The following is a 26,198-nucleotide window of genomic DNA, read 5'->3' on the forward strand; positions in this document are numbered from 1 at the left end:
TATTGTATGAAACAATTGTTTTCAATAAAAATAATCTAAAAACAAAAAAGCAAGTGTATGTTAAATGCTTTCACCAAAAAGAGACAATAATGTTTATGCTAATTAGGTAGATTTAGTCATTCTGCAAATTTCAAATTGTGTTCTATTTAATGTAATTTTATGTTCATTTAAAATCAAATGATGTTTTACATTTATTGTATGAAGGATGTCTGTAATCTCTATAATTATGCCATCATTTGATGATGACTGTAGTTTATACCATGTGGTTGAGTCAGGTCCTCCAAATTTTTCAAAATTCCTCTGTTTTAAAGCTTTGTCTTTTCATACACATTTTAGAGTACAATTTGTCTTTTTTTTTTTTTCAAAAATGCCTGATGAGATCTGGATTTTTAAGCTGCATGGAACTGACAGGTAAATTTTAAATTTATTCAAGTTTATATGTAACATGGTAAATTACAGATTTCTTGACATTGAGAACGCCTATCTACAAACATGGTCTTTCACTGTTTAAGTAATCTTAAATGTGTGTGAGCAAAATTGTGTATGTTTCAATGTATAAGCTTCTCACATCTCATTATATACTTTTCTATTTAACACTTTAGGTTGTTAGAAATATAGCTGTTTCTAACTTTAGGGTTTTTTTCCAATTCTTTGTTGCTAGGAGGTAGAATCACAATTTATTCTCGTACAATAAGTTTGTGCACTACAGCCTTGTAAAAGTCACCCAGTATTTCTAGTGCATGAATCCTTCTAGTCTTGTGCACATATATAATCCAGTAATCATGGCACTCTTGCCCTTTATCTCCTCCTGAAGTTACAGCACTGGCTAAGAATTCTAGTATAATGCTTAATGGAAATTGTCAGAGGGGCTATGTGTGACTTGTTTCTAGTCTTGGAAGGAAAGCATCCAGTGTTTCCTCATTATGTATGTTAGCTGGTGGCTTTTCATCAGTGAGTTTTACCAGATTGAAAAAGGTCCTCTTCCTTCCAGTGTTTTATTGTGAATGACTATAGAGTTTTGTCAACTGCTTTTCTGTGTCTATTGAACTGATTACATGTAATTTTCTCCTTCATTATGTTAATTTGGTGAGTCATATTGATTTTAAGTATGTAATGTAAGCATTTAAAATTGTACATTTCCCTCCTTCTTTAGCTACATCCATGAATTTTGATGTTACATTTTCTTGTTCATACAACTTGAAATCAACCTAATTTCCTCTGTGTTTTCATCTTGATCCTATACGTTGTTTACATAAATACTCTTCAAAATTTAAATTCTGTTCGCTAACATAATACCTTGAGACTATGTGCTGGCTAGTTTTTATGTCAACTTGACACAAGCTAGAGTCATGTTGTTATAAGGAACCTCAATTAAGATAATGCCCCCACCAAACTGGCCTGTGGGCAATCCTGTAGGGTATTTTCTTAATTAGTGATTGATATGGGATGGCCCAGCTCACTGTGGGTTGTACCTCCCCTGAAGTGGTGGTCTTGGGTGCTGTAAGAAAGCAAGCTGAGCAAACCATAAGGAATAAGCCAGTAAGTAGCACTCCTCATGGCCTCTGCATCAGCTCCTGCCCTGACTTCCCTGGATGATGGACTACAGACTGTAAGATGAAATAAATCCTTTCCTCCCTGAGTTGCTTTTGGTCACAGCAACAGAAACCCTAAGATACACTAAATGATTCCAGTCTCTTTAATTAAGATTTGTCTCATAAAACAGCATATGTTCTATCTTAGTGAATGTTCTTCGTAGTCTGAAAAATAATTCTGTGTGGTACAATTGTTGAGAGTAGATTTTAAATATCTAATCATCAGTTCTGACTGTTGGTTTAACAAATTGCTTTGATTACTAGCCATCTAAATAATTCAATAATTATCTAAATAATCCAACCATTAGTGCAGCAAGCCTTTCAGAAGTGACACAGCTCGGAGCACTTTGCCTTTCCTATGTGACCCGTATTTCCACTGAGCACTATCATCCTCAGTCTTAGTTTCGCTTTATACATGAAACTTGGAACCAAACACATTACTCCTAGTCTTTTAGATGTGTATAAAAAACTGTGTACCATCACATGGAATTCAATACAAGGTACACAAGGCACAATCCTGCATTTCATAGGAATTATATGTGTATCAATCTTGTTATCTGTGTGCTGTGTTTTTATAGATAGGTAAATGTCACCAAGGATAAAAATCTATGAGAATACTGTTGTACAAAGAAAAATTTCTTTCCTTTTTAAGGGTAGGGTTAACAGAAACACTGTGTTATTTCTCATTCATGCTTTATTCACATTGAAGTCTTGGGTGCAGACACAGGTGTATGTGAGTGTGTGTGTGTGTGTGTGTGTGTGTGTGTGTGTGTGTGTGTGTGTGTAAATGTATGTATATGTGCATGTAGGTAGGGGAAGCCATCCACACAGAAATAACATGTTCCTAGAATTAAATAAAATATACATTGGTAAAGCCTTCTTGGACAGTAGGACTAACATCATAAAAGCATTTGGAAGGATTATTAACTAGATTATCACAATATGTGAAATCTCTCAAACCCAGCAACCTTGTAAGGTCAACACGTTTACAATTTTTGATTCACATACACCAATCTACTGAAGGAAACATGAAATGTTAACAAGCATAATTTATTTACAGCTTTATTTCTAATTACAGAAAGATTTTTCACACCAGTGTAATCCTAGGCAAATATTAGGGAATTTTGGCCTTCAAATATTGGACAGTTTAATCATAATAATATCTGCAAACCTGGGCATTCTGACACCTATGATTACCCAATAAAAATCTGTAAACTACTTCCTCAAATCAGACCTTCTTTTCTTCTGTTTAGATTTTTCACCAACCTAACTAATCAATGGATTAGGATCAGAGAATCAAGAGCACATGGGTTATACTGCATCCAGTTTTCATAGAGATCTTGCATGTGTTCAAAGGCTTGCATGGCACATTATTGAGTCTTTCAAATAACCTACAGAGGACTTTGGGGAAAAACAGGTTATTACTTTAAAGATTCATACTTAATGACTTATTCATTTTATTTGATGTGCATGAGCGTTTTGCCTGCACACATCACATGTGTTCCTGGTGTCCAGAGAGGTCAGAAGAGGGCATTGAATCCCCTAGAACTGGAGTTATGGATGATTGTGAGCCACCATGTTCGTCCTAAGAGTGAACCTGGGTCCTCTGCAAGAATAATAAATACTCTCAATTACTGAACCATATCTCCAGCTCCAAGCTTCATACATGTGCTCACTCACCTTCAGAGTTAGCATATACAATCAGTGTGGCTTTTAGTTCAAGTTAGTGACATTATGGGGATATAATTTTTTCATTTAATATTTTTTGAAATAATTATGGGAGCTTCTTTCAAGCATTATCTTCCAGCTTTTGGTGCTCTCACAATTCAACAGCATGTGGGCAGAACCATGGTTGCCCAAATGTATAAGAACTGGATGGTAAAGCTCAAATGTCAATATTTAAACTGATAAAGAGAATTATGGCTCTCTTGTAAAGTGTCAAAGCAAAGATCTGACACTTAGTGTGCATTAGATATGTGATTAATAAATGACTTAAACAACCAAATGGAATGTGGTCTGTTACATTACAAAAACACAACGACCAACTAAATCACCTGAGCCCTGAGTAAATAGCAAGTCTGCATAGCCTAGAATTCTCTCACAGCATCTTTCACTCAACAAAAGTTTGCCAGCTTTGTGGTGGGCTCTGTAAGCACGGCTGAAGCAATGAAAATGAAAAGGCATCCCTGTGATCTCTGCTGCGGATGACTGTGTAACAAAGACACGGACATGGTGGAGACTTGGACTCACTACCCATGCACACCAGCCTGAAGTTCCCATAGCCATTGCAAACGCGCCTACCATTGATCCTGAGATTCCTCATGAAGAAGCTACTCCCTCAGAGGTCTTCTGAAGCTTTCTTCTTCCAGTCTGCTAGGGCCTTATTTCACTCAGACTATGAAGTTGTAATGAAAAAAATCACATGTTACAAGCATGACAACGAGCCTAACTGCCTGCTGACTGTCACAGAAAGAATTCACTTCCTGCTTCCATGACAAACGTAGCAGCATCAGCCACTCTTCTCTGAAGGAACAAATAAATGGGATCAATTTGTGATGGGAAAAACAAACAAACAAAAACTAGAATATGAATTTGTGGAACCCGAAGGTTTCATTTTTATTTGGAAAAGAAGAATTACAGCATGAAATGTACAGAAGATAATTAGCACAACTAATTTGATACATGAATTTTAAGCATAAATTCAGAAAAAGAAACAAGCATGAAAATATTACATTTTAAATGCAATTCTTTGTAAACTACTATCAGGAAAAGTTCATCTTGGCACATAGAAAAGGCAATAGCCCTGAAGAGAATTTACTAATGCCCCCCCCCTGCCCCCCAGTACTTCTTGAACCCTGCATTGTCTTGCGCAGACTAAAAGAAGAGCTAGGTCTAAAAAGCATATTAAATCATAATGTTGTGCTTCACTTGGCCTTAACTACTCTAGAGCCCTAAGTTCAACTTAATTAATAATAAGCTAAATAATTGAAGGCACGCTGATTGCATTTGGTTACAAAGTAGACAGAGAAGAAACAATTTTCAAGTCAAAAGTATTCCGAGATGAGACTTGATCCAGCACAATGTCTTACACACTTACTACACAATTTTAGGAATAAAGAGTACTACAAGTAAAATGCTTTTAAGTGAAAGAAAAGAAAGAAGTATATGCTGTTGGTTCTTTGCATGTTTCAATATATTAACCTGAAAAAAAAAAATCCCCATCATTTGGGCTGAAAATCTTCTGAGTGGTGTTTTTTTCACATGGGCTGAGAAGCAGGCAGGCAAGAGCTACAGGAAACTCATCTCCGACACGACTCTCTGTAACAGAAATGGAACCCGTTACTTCTCAGGTGTGTGTGTGTGTGTGTGTGTGTGTGTGTGTGTGTGTGTGTGTGTGTGCGCGTGCGCGCACGCGTGTTTCTGAAACAGGGTCTTACTACATCATACCTCAGGCTGGCCTATACAGCCAGGTTGGCCTCACTCCCAATCCTCTTGCTTTAGCCTTCTCAGTGCTGGGATTACAAGCACATACCACCACAGCTGGCTGGCTTCTCAATTTCTGTCTTTGTAAAGTGAAACCAAACGCACAGCTCCTTTCAACTTCTGTTTTAATGCATGTTTATGTGTGTTCATATTGTGTATATGTCCGTGTGTATGGGTTGCAAGTGTCTGGATGTGGGTGAACATGTATGTGTGTGCACATGCATGCAGAGACCAGAGGTCATCAGGTGTCATCCTTAAAAACATCATCCACCCACTTTGAGACTCGGTCTCTCAGAACTTCGGGGGGTTGTGGGCTGTACTGCATTGCTCTTTTGTTTGTTTTCCTTGGTAGCAGGACTCAGGAAAGTATTCAAAAGAGGAACTCTGATAGGTTTTCCTGCATTCCCAATCCTCATGATTAAAGCAGTAGTCAATTTTGCAGACTCACTTTACTTTCTGACTCTAAAGCTGGACAAATGCTAGAAGACCTGGTTCTGACAACATTCTAGACCATCTACAGGCAGTGTTCAAATACCAAATGGTTTCTTCTGACTGCTCACAACTGACCAACTGATCCAATCTAATTTGTCCTCTGATAATAGAACAAAAGGAACTGGTCACTGATTGTTATAATTGGCATAACCCAGTAGGTTGCAAATTACAGGAAGGAGATCATTTAGGGTTTGTTTCTGAGAGCCATTCAATAGGTCTGGAAGGTCAGGTTTGCTTAACAACATTATTAAACTCTCAAATTATTAAATTCTCAAATGTATGCAGGAGTTTGTACAGTTTATCTCCTATATGATAGTAGAACAAATTGGATTCAGAACCACATGAGAATCAGGATGTCTCTCTTGTTGTTGTTTTGTTGAAACAAGGTTTCTCTCTGTAGTCCTGGCTGGCCTGGAACTTGCTTTGCATACTAGGCAGGCATTGAACTCAGAGATCCACCTGCTCCTCCCTCCTGAGTGCTAAAACCAAAAGTATGTGCAAACAGGCCCAGCTCAGGACTTTAAATAAGCCAGATGTTAAACATATTTGAAAGGAGGCCGGGCAGTGGTGGCGCACGCCTTTAATCCCAGCACTCAGGAGGCAGAGCCAGGCAGATCGCTGTGAGTTCGAGGCCAGCCTGGGCTACCAAGTGAGCTCCAGGAAAGGCGCAAAACTACGCAGAGAAACCCTGTCTCGAAAAACCAAAAAAAAAAAAAAAAAAAAAAAAAAAAAAAAAACAACAAAAACATATTTGAAAGAGTGCTTTATTTCTCACTATTTTTTAACTTAAAAAAAGAAAGTCATTTTAAGATAAAAATGATACTCAAAATTATAGGTTTCCTAATTTAAATCTTTGTTATTTATCTTTTTTTTATGGTTTTTTGAGACAGGATTTCTCTGTGTAGCTTTGCGCCTTTCCTGGAGCTCACTTGGTAGCCCAGGCTGGCCTCGAACTCACAGAGATCCACCTGCCTCTGCCTCCCGAGTGCTGGGATTAAAGGCATGCGCCACCACTGCCTGGCTATTTATCATTTTTAATGTATAATAAAGTATATTTTCAATTGATATAACTCACATAGTAAATAAAAGTTCTTCTTTAAAACTTTTATGTGTATTACATATGCCTGTGGCCCTTGGAGGCCAGAATAGGGCATAAGATTCCCTAGAACTGGAGTTACAGATGGTTGTGACCTACCACATGAGTGCTGGACATCACAGCTAGACCCTCCAGAAGAGAGGCCAGTGCTCTCAACTGCTAAGCCACCTCTCCAGCCCCTTAAATATTGGAGTTCTCAATATTTTAAGAACAGAAAGCATTCTGTCACTGGAAATATGAGAACTGCTAATATAAACAATTACAACAAATCTCTTGCCAGCCCTTAATTTCTTCCTCTGTAAATTATAGCTTAAAAGAATAGCCTTTCTCACATGAATACTGTTAATATTAATTGAGAAATTATTTTATAAAGTATATTTGAAACTTCATTATATGTGTGTCTATCCCTCGTACTTAAATAGAAAACACAGCTCTGAACAAAATTACACATAAATACCTATACACACATACAAAAGTACATGGAAAACTGGTGACATCTGAGTAAAGCCTGTTGCAGGCACTGACGTCAAGTCCTAAGATTTGGTACTGTCCTCTAATTATCGAAGATGTTACCACTGGTATAACTAGGTGAAGGGAACACAAGATATTTTAGTAGTATTTTTGTTAACTTCTTGTGAATCTATAATTTCAAATATTAAGCTTAAAGAAAAATCTATATACACAGAGAGGTGTAATGAAATAAACACCATACTTAAAAAAAATCTAAAACTGAGAGGGTCATGAAATCACACATTTATAAGCTAGCACTTGACAACCTAAGGCAGGAGGCCAGCCTGGACTACCATAGAGAGATCCAGACTAGAAAAAAAATAAAAAATAACAATCATATTGATGTATTTGTAGGCATTTGGAAACTGATAATTAAACTAACTTCAGTAGTGTTCTGTGTATAACTGAGAAGTATTCTACATAATGAGAAGTGATTAGTGAATCCTTATAAGATTCACTTCAAATCATGTCATTTGGATATAGACTATGGAATATATTCAGTAACCCTCAAGAATCCTGACAAAAGGTTGTTCTTTATGTGCCCTATCTGGTTCATCGGGCATTTTGATGTAGTATGTCATACTAACCATTTGTGGCCCATCTTCTCCATCGTCATTGTACATAGGGAAGTAATAGTTATCTGAATGCTCTTCAGATGCTCCAGGACCTTCTGCAGATGGTGGCATCTGAGTCCAAGCTAGAAGAAAAAGGACAAATGTAGCAGTTACCCAAAGGATCTGGTTCTCCACCACAGGAGAAGCAAACTCATGGTTACAGTCAAAGCTATGACCTTCAGTGGATCAACACTATGGCCTACCTCCATGTAACAAAATTGCACTTGGGTTGCAATACTTTTGCATTTGACATTTCAGAAAGGACTTGGACTACAATATACTTCTTTGAAATTTCACAGTGGTTGGAAGTTGGGGCTGATGGGCATTATTAAAAGTAATGTTAAGCCAGGTGGTACAGGCCTTTAATCCCAGCACTCAGGAGGCAGATGCAGGTGGATCCTAGTGAGTTTGAAGCCAGCCTGGTCTACAGAGAGAAAGTTCCATGATAGCCAGAACTACACAAAGGGAAACCATGTCTCAAAAAACAAAAAATGTAATGTTTAAACATTTTTAGAATATATTATCTTTCTTACCTCTACCCACAAAAAAAATGGTTCTGAATGTTCTTTCTATAATATTTGTATTTCTCCCACTCAAATAGTACTTGTTAGATTCTGCCTGGTGTTGCTATTATTTTGTCTTGGGTTGTCTTAGTAGGCAGAGATCATGCATTACATATCCCATGCCTTATAAGAGCCTGCATGTAGTCAGGTGTGGTACTGCGCACCTTTGATGCCAGCATTCAGAAGGCAGAGGCTGGTAGATCCCTACAAGTCCAAGGTTAGCCTGGTCTAAATAGTAGGTTCCAGGCCAGCCAGTGCTACATAGAAAGACTATATATCCCCCTGCCACAACAATGAGATAGTAGGCAGAAAAATGAGATTTCTTTTTTTTTTCTTTCACTGTTTTTTTTTTTTTAGAATTGAACTATTTAGATGAAATAATCTGTGTTTAGCTTTAATTGTTAACTTGACACGACCTAGAATCACATGGGATGATAGTCTCAGTGAGGGGTTGGCTAGACTATGTTAGCCTGTGGGCAAGTCTGTTGGGGGTTACTTTATTGATGTGGTAAGAACTAGCCTGAAAATAGGCAGCATCATTTCTTGGTTTGGAACCCTGGACTTTATAAGCATAAAGAAATCTATCTAATCAAACTATTCATGAAAGCAGCATGGATGGATTTACTTCTCTTTGCTTCCTGACTGTGGATGTGATGTGACTAGCTGCTTCAAGCTCCTACAACTGTGACTTCCCTGCAATGATGGACTGTAACTGGGAATTGTAAACTGCAATAAACAGCCCCTCACCCCAAATTGTTTTTGTGAAGGCATATCATCACAGCAACAGAAAAGAAAAAAAAAAAAACAGGAGAAAATCTAAGTCACAAACTTACAGACTCCTTCTTTTTTTTTTTTTTTTTTTTTTTTTTTTTTTTTTTTTTTGGTTTTTCGAGACAGGGTTTCTCTGCGTAGCTTTGCGCCTTTCCTGGAACTCACTTGGTAGACCAGGCTGGCCTCGAACTCACAGAGATCCACCTGGCTCTGCCTCCCGAGTGCTGGGATTAAAGGCGTGCGCCACCACCGCCCGGCATCAGACTCCCTTCTTGGCCATAGTAAACTGTAAATGTCATCCTTCTCTGATGTGGTTTCCCTACCTGTCAAATGAAGGCATTGATACTAGGCTCTCTCTTTGTTGCTGGGGTTGGGAGTCACAACATAAAGTTCTGAAGGAACTAACCTCTAAATGGATAACTGAAAACTGAACACTGTCAGCATTACTTGTTCCTACTCAACAAGTAGGATTAAGGACTGTTCTATTAAGTCCTGAGACTTAGAGCACTTCTCAGGGAGTCTATGCTATTGTTCCCAAAGTTATTTAGGAAACCTTGTATGCTTGTATAGCACCTTATACCTCCCTATTATGACACTTATCATATTCCACTTTAATTGCTTACTGAATTATCTACCTTCCTAGCATTGTAAAGATGGCAGCTCTGCATATTTTAATTATACTTCAGATGCAACTCTCGAAAATTCCTGATGCAGTCATCATGTTAACATTTGCGTACAATCATTTCAAACAGCACAAATCTCCTAAGAAAATGAATTTCCAGCTCTAGTCACAAAACCAATGGCAAAGAAACAGTATAAACATTGAAGTCAATATCTGTGTTATATTTACTCCTGTGTCCTTTATTGCAAGAGTTCTCAAACTTGAGCATGGATCAGCATTATATAGAAAGTTGGCCAAAAGTCAAGAAGCAAGGTCTCATACCCAGTTTCTGCTTCAGAAGATCTGAGGCAGAGAGAGCAAAAAAAAAAATGTCTTCTATAAAACAAGTTCCCAGGCGATATTAATGTTACTGGTCCAGGGCCCACACTTTGACAAATAGTGCTCTGTAGTGTCCACCAGAGTGGCTTTCATGTGCAAGAAATAAAAGTCTTCTAAAACAGGTTGACTTTCTTTTCTTTATACAAAAATAACACATGGCTAGATTCTTTCCAAATTAGCAACAGGGGTTAAAAGTCACATAGTTATGAATCTTTTCATCAGATAACCAAGACACATACCTGAGGAATTTGCTTCTGTCTGAACTGGCACAACTGCCTCTCTGACCGCCACCACACCACTGGCTTGTTCCACATCTGCTCCTGCCTCTGCTTCTACTTCCACAGCATTTACAGGAGCTTCCTCTTGCTTTCTGAAAAAGCCATATATAAAACAGGTGAGCTTCTGCATAATCTAAGAATAGTGAAAATTTAAGATTCTCTATCTTAATACTATGTGTTAACAGTAAGCTGAAAATCCATTCAAATAGCTGTTGTGCCCTTATTTAAGTCTGTAGAATAGTTGATAATATAAAACAGCTTCAAGCGCTTAAGTCCTAAGATTCAAGTACTTCTTTTTTTTTTTTTTTTTTTTTTTTTTTTTTTTTTTTTTTTTTCTAATGTTATTCAAGTCAGCACACTTCTTTTATGCAAAGATTATACTGTTCCCTTCTAGACCCAAGACAGGTATGTGTACAATCTGTGTTGTTCTGAAGACTTTTCATCTTAATATATCAGGTAATGTATATATAAATATGTAGGTGAAATTTTAACCGGATTCATGCTGTAAGTTTGCACCACTGTTTCAGAAACTACTGCATACAACAAAGTCTTCACTTCTGTGTTTGAATGTCATGAACACTACCAGAAAAAAGACCTTCAAAGTAGCTTGCTTCTCCTAAAGATCCTGATGAAAATCATGTGCTGTCTCAGATTTTAGAGACCTTTCGGAGATATGTGTGACAAAGAAAGAAAAACAATCTATCTAGTAGGTCCTTCTGTGCTCCCTGTACCACGCAGCTGCTGTAGCTCAGTGAACTCTGTGCCAGGGCTTTGGAAAGTCGCTATGTACATTCAGATGCAGACAGTGCAGCTTTTGAGATTATTAGAGGCAGAACATCAAGACCAGCATCCTAAAGCAGCAGTGCTGAGCTACCATGCCCAACTGCCACCATCCAGAAGGACTTTAGCCTCACTTCAGTTCATAGATCCACGTCTTAACTATGCACACTGCGAGCCACTCCTTCATCCTCTGTTCTCATGCTGTTTCTCCAGACAGACTGAAGGTAAGCAAAAGCACCCCAAAGAGGAAGCCATGAAGGAGAACTATTGTGTTTACCCTCAGTCTGAGTGCAACTGTTCCCATGATCAAATGCAAAGCACTTAAAAGTTTTAAAAACAGCCTTACAATTTATAGGGACAGTTAGTCACTATGTTACTCCAACATATGGCTTAAACCTGAGAAAATAGTGTGTTTATGTTATCTGATGAGGTATTGCTATCACAGAAGGCTGGTTGTTGTCTGAGATGTTCTAATTACATTGTTTGGTATTTCTAGGGGCTGAAGAGATTGTCCGTGGTTGGGAGCAATTGTGGCCCTTATAGAGGACCCAGGTTCAGTTCCCAGCACCTACACGGTGGCTAGGAACTGTCTATAATTCCAGTTACAGGGAACCTAACACCCTCTTTTGACCTCCATGAACCAGGAAAACATGTGGTGCACATATGCACATGTAGGTAAAATTTTCATACACATAAAGAGAAATAAATACATCAAAAATTTAAAGAATTATGTTTCTGAATGAAATGATCACTTACTCAGCTTTCTGCTGCTGAGGAGAAAGTTGATCCCATTCTCTTGGCTGATCCTGCTGTTTTTTAGCTGAACAATTAAACAAAGCTTATAAGTCATTTCAAAGACATGTTTCTTACTTCTATGAAGGACAATACTTTCCAATACACCACAGAGGGTAGGGGGGAAAGAGCGAGACAGACAGACGGACGGACAGACACACACACACACACACACACACACACACACACACTTTTCAGGGATTTAAACTGACCATGAAGGCCAGTCTAAAGTTAAAATCTGTAGAGTTTAAACTGTGTATTACTTTATTCCAAGAGTACAAGCTAGGGCCTGGGGTTCCGTGGCACTCAGTGGGCCAAGCAGTTTCTGCACAAGAATGAAAATCTGCATTGAATCTCTAAAACTGACCAAAAAAAAAAAAAAAACTGGGCTCAGTAGTACATGTCTGTAATCCCAGCACTCATATGGTAAGATAGAAGGTGGAGGCAGGAGAATTCCTGGAAGCTCCAGGGTCAGCTATCCTTCTTATCCAGCAGTAGAACAATGACAAGAAGTCCTGTCTCAAACAAGATACAATGAAATTGGTCCTCTGATCTCCATATGCTCACTGTGGCACACACACACACACACACACACACACACACACACACACACACACACATCTGTAGTCACATACACAAGTATGTACATATACATCATACACACATACAAACAAAGACTCTTTCTAAAGTACCAGTTCAAAAGTGCAACCAATTCTCCATTCCAACCTTACTGAATACTGGTTCTGTGAGGTTCTTCCTCACCGTCACCTCCCAGGAAGGACTAGAAATTGATACCTCATTGATTCTCAGCTGGTTCTGAAGCACCAAGGCTCACCTTGGAGTTGAAATTAGCTGTTGGGTTTTTTTTTAAGCTCTCTGAACCTCAATGTTACTTTTTATTTTAGTTTAATAATTCCCTTCATGATTATTAAATTATCAGTCACATTCCCAGGAAGACTTTTTACAAAATCCAAGCCATTGTGCTTCTCCAGATAAAGCATGAATGCTTGAAATTACCAGTCCAAGAAAGAGAATGGATCCAGATGGGAGGGGAGGTGTGTGTGGGGGGAACTGGGAGGAATAAAGGGAGGAGAAACTGTAATTAGAATCTATTATGTGAAAAAAAAACTATTTTCAATAAAAGAAAAAAATGAAATTACCAGCCAAAAGTTCCTGCTGCTTTAACAAAATGTTTCTTATTTCTTTTAACCATAAGATCTTCACATCAATATTTGGAGCCTAAAAATTAAAACAGAAGGAAAAAGTATGTTTCCTTTTGAAAAGAATGCTTTTATAATAATAAAAAATGTAATCAAACGTGAATCACTCTATGAAACACCAGATTCAAGTTCTAGCCTTTTAATTCTTAAAGCATTTAAGAGGCTGATCATTAGCCATCTGATTGGGTGAGATATAATCAAAATCATTCTGAAATTGCCTTAAAGAGCAGACTAACAACTGGAGGAAATCCAGGGATCCTTTCACTTAGTTTTGCTTTGCTGGAGAATTACACACACACACACACACACACACACACACACACACACACACACACCACTTTGTTTCAATTTTGGTAAAACAATAACAGAGCACGCGCTAATATTTCCACAACTTAATAATCTTAAAAACTGATACTAACATGATGGAGTCCCTAAATACTCTTCTATTGCTTATAAGGTAAGTCTATTATATGGTACCAACTATTATATCTTAAAGCAAACCAAGAAGGGTTTATGTGCTGCTATCAGTACAAAATCAAACATGAAAAAAAAAACCTGAACATCTGTAACAGATAATAACTTATGGATCAGCCACAAGTCACGATGCAGACTCACTGCCAGTGGCATAACACTATCTTGAAGTGGCCTGAGTGTTCTCCCCTCCCTGAAACAGCGTGGGCCTCAGAGCACACCCGCCCAGGAAGGAATAAATCTGAACTGTCATATCTTCAAGTCTTTAAATGCTGAAGACAAAGGGAACTCAACCCTAACTCTAGAAACTTCATAGAAGCAAAAAAGTAGCAGCCAAATGTGAAAGGCATGAGCTTTTATAAAAGGTGACCAACATTTTTTTTTTTTTACCAACTCAGATTTTTAAATCATTCTTTAAAAGATCTATTTATTTATTTTCATTCAGTGTCTATGGGTGGTTTGTCTACATGTATGTTAAGGACACCTCATGCCTTCAGTGCCCAAGGAAGCCAGAAGGAATCAAATTCCCCTAGAGTTAGAGTTATAAATTGTTGCAAGCCACCTATTATGAGTGTTAGAAACTGAACCAGAGGTTTGTTGTTTTTTGTTTTGTTTTGTTTGTTTGTTTTTTAATCTTAATGTTGGGGGCTGGAGAGATGATGGCTCTGTGGTTAATACTGCTCTTGCAGAAAACCATACCTTGATTCCTAGCACCCACATGGGATGATAGCTCACAATGGACTTTAACTCCAGCTCTAGGGGTCTCTTGCCCTCTGCTGGCTTCCTAAAGCACTGCACAAATTCATAATCCCACAGACATAAGTGTGAATGCGCGCGCGCGCGCGCACACACACACACACACACACACACACACACACACACACATACACACACACTCACAACTAAAATCCTTAGCATGGATGCTATGAAGGTAACCAACTGCTTTCAGATTAGATTCAAGGCCTACTCCACTAGAGAAAACACAGGTCTGGTGTTGCAAAGCTGCTTAAGAACCCATGGTTGCAGAGCTCATAAGCTCCAGGGGGAGAACTTCTAATGTTATGTATTAAATTGACATAGTATCAAACTGCCCTCTAAATTAGTATCTACCCTAGCACAACTCTCAGAGCTCATCAGAGAAGTTTATTTGTGCGATGTTTAAAGGTTAACAAAGAAACTTGCAACTGGTTAAAGTGTAGAGACTGAGTGTGGAGTGCTCAGTCATAAATGGCCTTTTATATCACACCCTTTTCCCAAGGCTCAGAAACCATCACAGAAAAGGGGACAGAAAAATTGTAAGATCCAGAGGTTGGGGAGGACCAGAACAAAACAGTGTCTTCTGGCCATGACAGGACCACTATACCCAAGAACTCAGAGCAGCTGTGGATGCCTGCACAAGATCTCACAAGATCAAGCCAATCAACATTCCAACATACAGTGGGAAGGCATTCAGAGTCCCCACTTCTAAGTGAGGAACAATAGATGGTTACTGTCTTCTAGGGTAAAAAAGAACCAGTTTTCTTTAAGAATGAGGCTCCTGGTAGGTTTAACATTCTTCAGTGAATGCCCCCACACCCAGGAATATATGAATAATACAAACTGAAATTGACAGGTCAATAAATTAAATAAATAAATTAAATAAACGTAATGATGATTATGGTTTCCAGAAGAATAACCAACCTGAACAATGTATATTTCTTCCTTCTCACCATACCATATTTCAAACTTGCGGTTATCACCTTTCACATGTTCTGTAATTCCAGCTTCTTCCATCTACAATAAATCAAAATTTTCCTGAGCATTTGATTACAAATATGGAATTGCATTCATCATGTTCTATCATAATCTATGAGAAGAGAATGTTTCATTTAAGCAAAATATACATTTTATTTTCAATGAGTAGGAACTGGAAAGTATAGCCATAGGCATGAAGATGTAAGTGTTTTTGTGGAAATATGCACTCAGAGTTCAGATGCCATGCTTCATTCCAGTGCTTGATATAAATGTCATATATCTGAACACTCAGGCCTCCTATCTAAGGTTGAATTCTGCTGGAAAATAACTATAGAGTATTAAAACAAAATGTTGTCAGAAATAAAAGTAATTAACCATCAATGGGACAAGCCACCTGAAATTGACTAATTAATTTCAATGTTTTTTAAAGTAATTATTGGCCAGATCAATTTGATGTTACAAATTTATTCCCTACTTATAAGTAGCAAATTTATGGGTTAGGGAAGAACCAGCCTTGGTTCTCTTCCCACCAAGCTTTCCTCTACAGCAAACAAAATACCTAACCTTCTCACAACAGTAAAACTTGTGTAGTATACATTTCTTCTTCCCACCGCTTTCTTCTCATCTGTGTTTATGCTTAGCACAATTTTCATTCACCATTTGCTGCTAACCTTGGCTAATTCCATGTGGGACGACTTCACTCCCTTGTGTAACATTACCTTAAGTTCTTCTCTGCCTTTCCTCCTTCCTTTCAATTCCTTCCTAATTGTCTAAAGGAATATCACACTGTGTTCCACTTATGAACCCCCCAAATGACCCTAATTAAAACTAATAAACATTAAGGGTAGTGCTTCTGAGATTCGTTCATTAAGGTAAAGGAAAACAATTATACTTAGAAATGCAACTTAGCTATGTTAATTAAAAAGCCTCTGACATCTACCTTGAATGTAGTCTAAAGTTACTTTCAAATGTTCCCTAATCTATCTTTCCCATACCACTCTAAACTATCTCTGCTCAAATATTTAGATATAAGAATAACTACATTTTATCTTTTCAAAAAATGAATTATGTTTCATCACATGACTGTCTCATTAGGATGATAGGTAGCAGACATACAAGACTTCTGAATCAAAGAAGACAGACTGGACCTCCATCCATCCATCACTAGCATTCATCAGCTATGTGTCTTAGTGTTTCCTAAGAAAACTTAACTGCTGAAGTTTTCTCAAATTCCATTTTTCAACCATGAAATTGGTAAACATGTATTTCATAGAGCTGATATGGAGATATAAATATTAAACAGCAAGTTCACATTATATAAGTTGTTGTGGGGGAGTGCATGTGGGTATGCATGTTCACATGTACATGATACATATGTACATGTGTGGGAGCCAGAGGTTGATGTCAGGTGTCTTCCACAATAGGTCATCACTTTATTTATTAATGCAGGGTCTCTTGCTGAACCCAGAGCTCACCTGATCCAGCTAATCTAACTAGCCAGTTTGCTTTGGGCTGAGATTACACCCACATAGCATTTTACACAAGCACAAGTGATCTGAACTCCAGTCCTTACACTTGAATGACAAGCTCTTTACCCCAATTAATAATGAGCTTTGAACGTATGGCTTTCCTTCCCATCCTTTCCTGTATTTCAATGGCAACTGTTTTTCTGTTTCCCATTGCTGATATACATAACACATCATTAATTAAATACATTTGGGGGTTTCCTTGGCAATCAACTTTTATCTGACACCAAGTTAGTACTACTATGCATTAAATTAAAACAACAGTTGGCGATAATAAGCAAGCACACAATCTGATGGATCAGAAGAAGCTACATCTCTGATTGCCTATGACCTGACATATGGTTTTTCTATGGATGTTAAGTGCTTGCATTAGAGTACATAATCATTAGAAAGACATGAGAAGGCTGTGTAAATCCAGTTTGGTGCGATGCAGTCAAGACAAAAAAAATCCATTTCAGGGGAAAGAAATTGTTCAGCTTTGTTAAGTAACATCCTGACCAGAAATGGTAGACTCTCGTGAGAAAAAAGCAGGAGGAAGCAAGCATAATGAGACCTAAGAAACATCCTAACTTCCATCTTTCTTAGTTTACAGCATCACCATTTTCCCAGGAATCTTTATCTAAAATTTTGCAAGCATCACTGACTAGTTCTTTTCTATTAAAGATACAATTATATCAGGAAACCAAAGAAAAACCAGACAGATTTTCCTCTTTTAAATGTCAAGTAGTATTTATTTTCTGTATCTGGTAAGTCACTAAGCCCTTATGTCTGCCTTCCATTGAAATGTTTCTTGCATCAGTTCCTCCTTCTGTTTCCATGGTAACTATTATACTCCTTCTGGCTTCATTACCTCATTAGTCCTTCTTTAATGAACTTCAGAAACACTCTGTTGATATGCCTATCATTGTATCAAATTTAAAATAAAATAGAAACTCAATGCAAATAAGAAATTCTGCATTAAGTAGTTACTAGATCACCCCACAAACAGAATGTGCATCAAATTGGTTTATGTTAAACATGTCTACAAAGGTAAAGTACATTTTAAGGAGTACATATATAGATGGCAAGATCTAAAACCTCTCAGAAAGGGATTATAATGCCTTGGTTCTCAATTGATGTTTGTTAAAGTCATACATAACTCAGATATGTAGACTATATTAAAAGAGTAACTGAGTACTTGTGATAAAGATGGTTGGAGTTTTAAAGACTCTTTGGAGCTACTGTGCATTCACAATTGAATACAAAATGGACAATGGGAAATGCTCAGGGAGGTGACCCTGGGTAGGAATTGTGCTAGAGGCAGCTGACCAGTATGAGGAAAATCAAAAGTAGAGCCTCCTTATCAGGTGGCCTCCTTAGACTAAGTCCCCAAGCCCATGACAGGTCCATCAATATAAGCACTGCTACGCTTTCATCAGCTCTCAACTATACTGGGACAGCCAACTATGAAAGAAAACACTCATGAAAAAGGACTAAAATGGTAGTAACTGGAGAATTAAAGGTAAGAATTTCCTATCTTCCAATTAGTCTATAAACAAATATGCTGCATTTATAATTTAAACTTGAAAGATAAAATTCATTAGGTTTAAAATAACCAAATCTACCAATTATAGCCTCATGTGAATTGGAAGCACTACTGGGCTGCTCATGACTTTCACAAACAACTGTGTCCTAATTTTAACACAAGGCTAATGTCAGGACACAATGGTAGTGTGGGTTCTAGAGAGAATAAAATTATTTCAAAGAATAGCACAGAATATATATGAGAAAGATCCAGCTGTAGGTAACTTTGGATTCCCAGAAAGGACGGGGCTAAGGAATGGAGGAGGGACACAGAAAGGAGGCTAGAAATATGCTAAGCACAAGAGTTCTCCATTTGCAAACTGCAGTGAGGAGGGGGAAACCCTTTCCTCCTTGTTTCTTTTATAACAAAAACTTCTTGATAACAAGACCAAGAATTTTATCCAGTACCATTGGAAGAGTGCTCATCCATAGGTGAGCCAGAACACAAAGAGCACCTTGGAGAACATCTGAGACTACAGTGATGGGGAAGTTGAATCAAAGCTCTGCACCTTGGCCCAACCCCAGTCCTAATTTCAGACTCCCAAAACCCATGTAAAGCTAGATGTGTTAGTACATGCTTGTAATTCTAGTGTTCCCACAGCAAGATAGGAGGTGAAGACAGGAGAATCCCTGGAAGCTCTTGGGAGCAGCAATACTGGTGTGCATAGCAGTGAACAACAGGACACCTTGCTTCAAACAAGGTGGAATGGAAGGACCAAGACCTGAGCTGTCCTATAACCTCCAAAGTTGTGCTGTAGCATATAGGTGCCTGTACTCATACATGAACACACATGCATTATTTTGTTTTGATTTTTTGATTCTTTTAAACAGAGGGATGTGCAGTTAAAGTATAAACCCTATTTAAGGAAAAAAGTATTCAAGATGGAATACATATAAGGCAATATTGTATCACATAATGTGAGCTTTCTTACTTTTAGGCAGTGCTTAAAACTGTATGATGGGTATCTACCAGCACCTTCTCCAGATTCAACGCGCGTCTTACAAAACATAACAGCTTTTTCATACAAGAAAATGTGTCTCTGCATGGGTTTGAATCTTGCAAAATCCTTCATTTTTGTAGCACCTTTCCGGTGTCCTAGCCAAACACTGAAGGCACCTTGCAGAATCATCTTGCCCAGCTCATTCAGATTTCCCTAGAATGAAAAATCAAAACCAATTCATGGAAGGCAGAACTATATTCAGGTGCCAGACATTGACAGCTTAGTATTTAGCTTGACCTACTAATACTCTGAAGTACATTTTACCTTCTTTATATTTTTTCAATTCATCACATAAGACTTTATTGCTGAGGACCTATCACACTTTGGTCACAGGAAATGGATAAATCAATCTCGTACTGCCCTAGATGGTTTATCCCTTACAGGCTAACTTTCATAGTACTAGAAAGTGATATTCAGGCTGCTAGGTTGGTAGTCAATTGTCATTAACCAGCTGTGAACCATGTGAGTTACAATAATGATCAGGATGACAGAATAGGCCAATTGATGCAATAATGGCATGAATGCTATGGGTATAACCAATTTCCTTTTTTTTAAACCTTTCTTTTCTTTTATTGCAAATAAGTTTTTTCATACAATATATTCTGATTACAGTTACTACTCCCCAAACTCCTCTTAGATCCTCCCTACCTTCTCTCCCATCTAGATTTACACCCTTTCTGTCACCCCTTAGAAGACAAACAGGCATCTGAGGAATAATAACAAAATAAAATGAACTAAAACAAAATAAACAAGAGCAAACAGGTTGGAATAGAATGAAGCAAACACAAGAAAAAGAACCAAAGAAAAAGCCAAAGAAACACATATAGATACACATGTTTGTACACACAGGAATCCCATAAAAATACAAAACCAGGAGCCATAACAAAGAACCCGTTAAGGTTAAAAAATATTTTTAAATGCTCTGACAAAACATTATGAGACAAAGAACCTCCAAAAATGCTACTTGAGTTATTTTGGTGTTGGCCATCTACCACTGGGCATGGGGTCTACTCTTAAAAGTTTGCCATGCAATGGCATGAGTGAGGAAAAAATTACCCTCCTCTCTCTGCTCCTTGCTACCTGTTGCAGGCAAGAGAGCTAACCCTGGGGTCACAAGCAAGAGAAAACCAGGCCTGCCCTACACCAGCTACAGCACACAGGAGAGCAGGTCCTGCACCCCACCTGGGGAGCACACTAGAGCTGTCCCTGTTGTTGGGGGGTCCAGATGAGCCAGCCCTGAGGGTATGAGAGCAGGAACACTAATCCTGCCCCTCCCTCATTTGCCCCCTCCTACAGCAACTAGGAGAGAGGGCTCTGCACCACCCCTGGGCAAAACAGTAGAGCTGGCCTGGCAGTGTGAGTATGGGGGGCCTGGATGGATCTGATGGCAAGAGAACTGGTCCTGCTTCTTGCTGTAGTCTGCATTGGGTGAGATAGCCCAATAGCAGTGCTAGAGAGCTTTCTCTGATAGTGACAGTGAGGGAAAGCTAGCAAGCGGACCAATCCAGCTATCGCCCAGGCCCAGAATCAGGGCTATAAGTTGGTCCACCCCAACATCCACTGAATCTATGAACTGTTAGAGTATGTGAAAGGGACAAACCAACAGATCCTATGGATCTCCATGGCACAGGACAACAACGGGATATCCAACAGGAGCCCCAATGAAAGCTCATTACAAGTGGTATTGCAGAAACCAGAGACCTTGAGCCAGACCAATGACTCATGGCAATAAATACTTGCAAGTAAAGATAAATGAACTGAAGGGTAAACTGTGTATCTCAACAGGCCACACTACAACGTCCATGATACTATTCTTCTTTTTTGTTGTTGTTATTTTTATTTTTGTTTTGTTTCTTTGATTTGTTTGGTTTTTGGTTTTTCTTTTTAAATTTCTTTTTGTTTTCGGGTGGAGGTTGCAAGGGCAGAGTAGGGGACTCAAGGGGACAGAAAGATAAGTGGGGATCACAAAGCATGATGTGAAATCCAATAAACATTAAATTTTTAAGTTGTTTTTAAACCATTCACTGTAGCATAATTTTTTACTTTGAAACACACCATGTCTCACATACATTTAAAATTGCTGTGAGGTTGCCACATAAAAGAACCTTCCTTTCCCTGGCTTCTTGGCATTTCCCATGTGGAGTTATTTCAGCTGTAACATTGCTCATATCTCTTCCTCATTCCTGATTGGTACATGATATATTACCACCCTCTGGATGGAGCTGTTCTGGGAAAAGGTGGCAAGCCCTAAAGACTTGACCCTTTATATTCATATCTACTCTAGACTAGAGGAAGTAGCAATTCTGGGACAGTGTGTCTGCTTAGCTGACCCAAGCTCAAGACTTGAAGGCAGGCTGCTACAGACCAGGAAAATGTCATCAAATTCCATTTGGCTGCTGATCTGCAGCCAACTCTCCACTTAGCATTATCAATAATAATGCTTATATTTTTGTTTCAATTTGTCTGCCTCTTGTATGTTATTTCCCAATTGAATCCAAGAGATTAAAAAAAGGATTCTGACAAGTCTACCCCCTAAAATTCCAACAATCACTAAACTTTACTTACAAGATAGCCATTGATTGCAATCTGATGCATGGAGTCATTCAGTGACTTCAGTAAGTCCAGCATTGTGTCAAGTGCCTCCTTTAACTGAGTAGTTCCTTCACCTTCTTTGCTGCACTTTAGGAGCTCCTATAATTGGAAGTCAAGAATTAAACAATATTAGTCACATATTAAAACTGCTGGAAAATGAATAATTTGGAGCTAATATGCTTTTGAACAATAACCCAAAAATACTGTCATTTTTTAAGTAATTTCTTTCATATTGTCTGTCTGTCACATTAACATTATATTTAATAACAATGTCAAAATTGGGGAAGAAGTAGAATAATAACTAAAGAGTATAAAACAAAGGGCATTCAATGCTTTTACAACTAAAAACCAAGAGCTACAAAAACACATCAGAGATTAGTTTTCAAAGCAATTACACAAGTTTTCCTCCTCTACATACAAAAATTTGTCACTCATTATGCATATAGCATCATGAAACACATTTTAAAGGAAACTGTGGATTTGTACAATGTTTTTTCCCATTAAACTAAGAGAGTGTCTTTTGCATTTTCATTAAAAGGCCAATAGGAAACATAATCTTAAAATTCATAAGTATATATTTAGATCTTAACAATATGAAAAATTATTTTATAAAATATTATGCTTAAATATAGATAGAACTTATATGGAGGATCAAGAGCTAACACTCCAAACACACACAGCTTAATAACCTTGAGTATGTCATTTGTACACCAACATGAAAAAGCACACTGTAAAAATCTTACACATAAGTCTGGCCATTCTTCTCCTTAACCTAATGCTAGTGCTTCCTAGTCAACCACTTCCTTTGAAATGACTACTAGATCTTCCAAAAAAGAATTAAATAGGGGCTGAAGAGATTGCTCACTGATTCAGAGCACTGGATGTTCTTGCAGAGGACCTGGGTTCTATAAATTTGATGTCCTCTTCTGACCTCCATGGATAACAGGCAGATATATGCTACATATTGTATACATGCAAACAAAACATTCATACATATAAATTAATTTTGAAAGTAAAAAAAAGGAAATGCTTCATGTAATTACCTTTAAAAGCAACTGATACTTAGTGATTCGTTGTACTGGTTTGAGCAAATAAGAATCCAGACCAAGCCGATGTTTTAATTTTTTTTGACATTCCTGTCATTAAAAGATAATGATCAGTAGATCAGCTGGATACAGTGGCACATGCCTTTAATTCCAACACTCTGGAGGCAAAGGTAGGCAGATCTCTGTGAGTTTGAGGCCAGCCTGGTCTACATAGCAAGTTCCAGGACAGCCAAAGCTACATAATAGAGACCCTGTCTCCCCCGCACCTCAAAAAAAAAAAGATAATAATCAATAAATGTTAAATTAATAAATGTAGAGGGGTATAGGGAACAAACAAAATATGTATGAAAATTCCATATGGAATGCTTACTCTGTAAGCTTATTTTAAAAGTAATTTATTTTAAAAGACATATAGTAAGGCTAAAGAGATGGGTCATGCTCTTCCAGGTGACTAAGGTTCAGTTCCCTGCATCCACACAGTAACTCACAATCACCCATAACTTTAGTTCCAAGAAATCCAATGCCTTCTTTTGATTTCCATGGGCAACAGATGCATACATGGTGCGTGTATGTATGCGTATGCGTGTGCATGTGCATGCGTGCGTGTGTGCGTGAGTGCGTGTGTGTGTGTGTGTGTGTACTGGCAAAATACTCATATACAAAAATAAACCTTTAAACAATCTTAATAAATAAAAATACATGTACCTGTAAAATGTCAAGTGCCAAGTGCTCATTGATTAGACCCCAGACATGAATCTTTCTTACATCTTAAGGAACATGTATCAGAAAAAGTACTTCTTCATGTAGTACAAAATTTATGAGAAATAATACACCTAAAAACTGCTATAAATATCATTTTAAAAATTTGAGAGCACATGCCTGCAATCCCAGAACTCAAGAGGAAGGTGGATATCTATGATTTTAAGGCCAACTTGGTCTACATAGTGAGTTTCAGACCAGTCAGAGACCATCTCAAAAAGAAATGGAGGGAAGAGGAAGAAACAAAGAAGGGAGGGAGGGGAGGGGAAGGAAAAAAGGATGGACTTAGAAGGTAGAAAATTACATCATTTCACAGCGTAAAAGGTTTCCATGTATAAATTCACATTGGTATAAACTGCATAAAATTTGAGAAAGCAGGAAATGACAATAGGTTAGAATGATTAAAATGTTCCTCAATCTGTCCAAGAAAATTAACAAAAGACCAGCTCTACAGGCAAAGGCCAAGAAAAGAAATAGGTTGTGCTAAATATAAATCTGACTGGGTATGAGAACAGAATATTTTTTAAGATTGCAAGAAAAATACAGACTTCATCAACTGGTGCTGTATTTCATTCAGTAATTGGCTTGCTGCCACTATAAATATAGGGGGTCATGACATCAGGTCCTGGGAACAGTGTAGGGACCATAGTTGAGAGAAGACGGGAGTGGTTAAGATGAATGTGCACAACACAAAAGGACTGGGAAGTGGATATACCTGAATAAGACAGAGGGTCTTCCACTAAATGTGAATAAAATTCTGCATATAATCTAATTCAAATAAGAATAAACAATCAACACTTAAATATGATAGATTGATATATGTAGTTTGATCTCCTTCATGAAATCCAACTAGAATGATGAAATATATTTTTCTCAAGACAAAAAATATAATTGAGAAGGGAGAAAATATTTGCAAAACTTAAAAAGTAAAAGTCAATTCACACAAGTTGGGGGGGTAAAAAAAACAGCTCAGTTTTTATGTTAGAGAATGCCCCTTCCCCTTCTCAAGAAATACCTTTGAAAGAGAAAAGTTCAAAGTGTTTATGAAATAGATACTAACAACTGTTGGTGAAAATGTAGGACAGTCAGAACTCATACACTCTAATAGTAATGGAAAACTGCAGTCACTATGGAAAACAGTCCAACAGCTAGCCATTAAACATAACCAAGAATGGTGGCTCTAACATTTAATCCCAACACTCAGGAAACAGGAACAGATGTATCTCTGTGAATTCAAGGCTAAGCTGGTCTATATAATCCATTCAAGGCTAATCAGGGCTACACAGTAAGATCCTGTTCAATATTAAATATAGAGTTGCCATATAACGCATTTTATTCCTAGGTGTATAGCCAAAAGAAAAAGAAAAATTTACCTATATTTTCTGTAACAGGGTGGCTCAGTGGTTAAGAGCACTGGCTGCTCTTCCAGAAGACCTGGGTAAGATTCCCAGCATCTGGTGGTTCACAACCACTTGTAATTCCAGTTCTAAAGACTATGAAACCCTCTTCTGGGCTTTGAGGGAACTACATGCATATGGTACACAAACATTCATACAGGAAAAACACACATACACTATAAAATAATAAAATTTCTAAAAGATTGTATAATAGCTATGTTAAACAAAAGATAGAAACAAGCCGAATGCCCATCAATTAATGATCATATGAGTCAAAAACGATCTATCAGGAAATATTCAAAGAGAAAGAGAAAAATATTACTATATACAATGGCACAAAGCTCAAACATATGTGAAATAAGTGGTTCTCAACCTATGGATCATGACCCCTTTGGGTCCTGCATATCAGATATTTACATTACAATTCATAACAGTAGCAATATTACAGTTATGAAGTAACAACAAAAATAAATTTCTGGTTGGTGGTCACCACACATGAGGAACGTTGTAGCATTAGGAAAGTTGAGAACCACTCTGTTAAGAAGCCACAGTAAAATGCCATAAAGTCAGCCAGGCAGTGGTGGTGCACACCATTAATCCCAGCACTTGGGAGGCAGAGACAGGTGGATCTCTGTGAGTTCAAGGATAGCCTAGTCTACAGAGTGAGTTCCAGGACAGGCTCCAAAGCTACAGAGAAACTCTATCTTGAAAACCCAAAAAGAAAAAAAAATACCATAAAGTGCATGCTTTTGCTTATACAAAAGCTCAGAATAGGTAAATCTACAAAAACAGAAATCAGATTAACAGCTAAATATTAATTGAATGGATTGGGGGAAATCAGTAAGTCAGTGAATAAGAGGTATAAGGTAGTGTGAATCCCTTTTTTCTTTTTCCGTTTCTTTTTCCTTTCTTTTTTTC

General features: G+C 37.8%; 1 protein-coding gene across 5 annotated transcripts in view; it reads right to left on the reverse strand.

Moving 5' to 3' along the window:
- Positions 1 to 4,235: 4,235 nt before the first annotated feature.
- Mcf2 (MCF.2 cell line derived transforming sequence) overlaps positions 4,236 to 26,198 on the reverse strand; it is a 100,615-nt gene continuing 78,652 nt past the window's right edge. For all 5 annotated transcript variants that reach the window (XM_037199078.1, XM_037199077.1, XM_037199076.1 and 2 more), the window contains 9 exons: positions 23,122 to 23,214; positions 22,052 to 22,177; positions 19,418 to 19,639; positions 15,343 to 15,435; positions 13,132 to 13,210; positions 11,936 to 11,999; positions 10,361 to 10,491; positions 7,761 to 7,870; positions 4,236 to 4,910 (listed from right to left, as the gene is read on the reverse strand). In XM_037199078.1, the coding sequence (XP_037054973.1) occupies positions 4,881 to 4,910; positions 7,761 to 7,870; positions 10,361 to 10,491; positions 11,936 to 11,999; positions 13,132 to 13,210; positions 15,343 to 15,435; positions 19,418 to 19,639; positions 22,052 to 22,177; positions 23,122 to 23,214 (948 nt within the window). In that variant the 3' untranslated portion in view covers positions 4,236 to 4,880. The remainder of the gene's footprint in view (positions 4,911 to 7,760; positions 7,871 to 10,360; positions 10,492 to 11,935; positions 12,000 to 13,131; positions 13,211 to 15,342; positions 15,436 to 19,417; positions 19,640 to 22,051; positions 22,178 to 23,121; positions 23,215 to 26,198) is intronic.

The sequence above is a fragment of the Peromyscus leucopus genome, chromosome X (genome assembly GCF_004664715.2).
Source record: "Peromyscus leucopus breed LL Stock chromosome X, UCI_PerLeu_2.1, whole genome shotgun sequence".
Lineage (NCBI taxonomy): Eukaryota > Metazoa > Chordata > Mammalia > Rodentia > Cricetidae > Peromyscus > Peromyscus leucopus.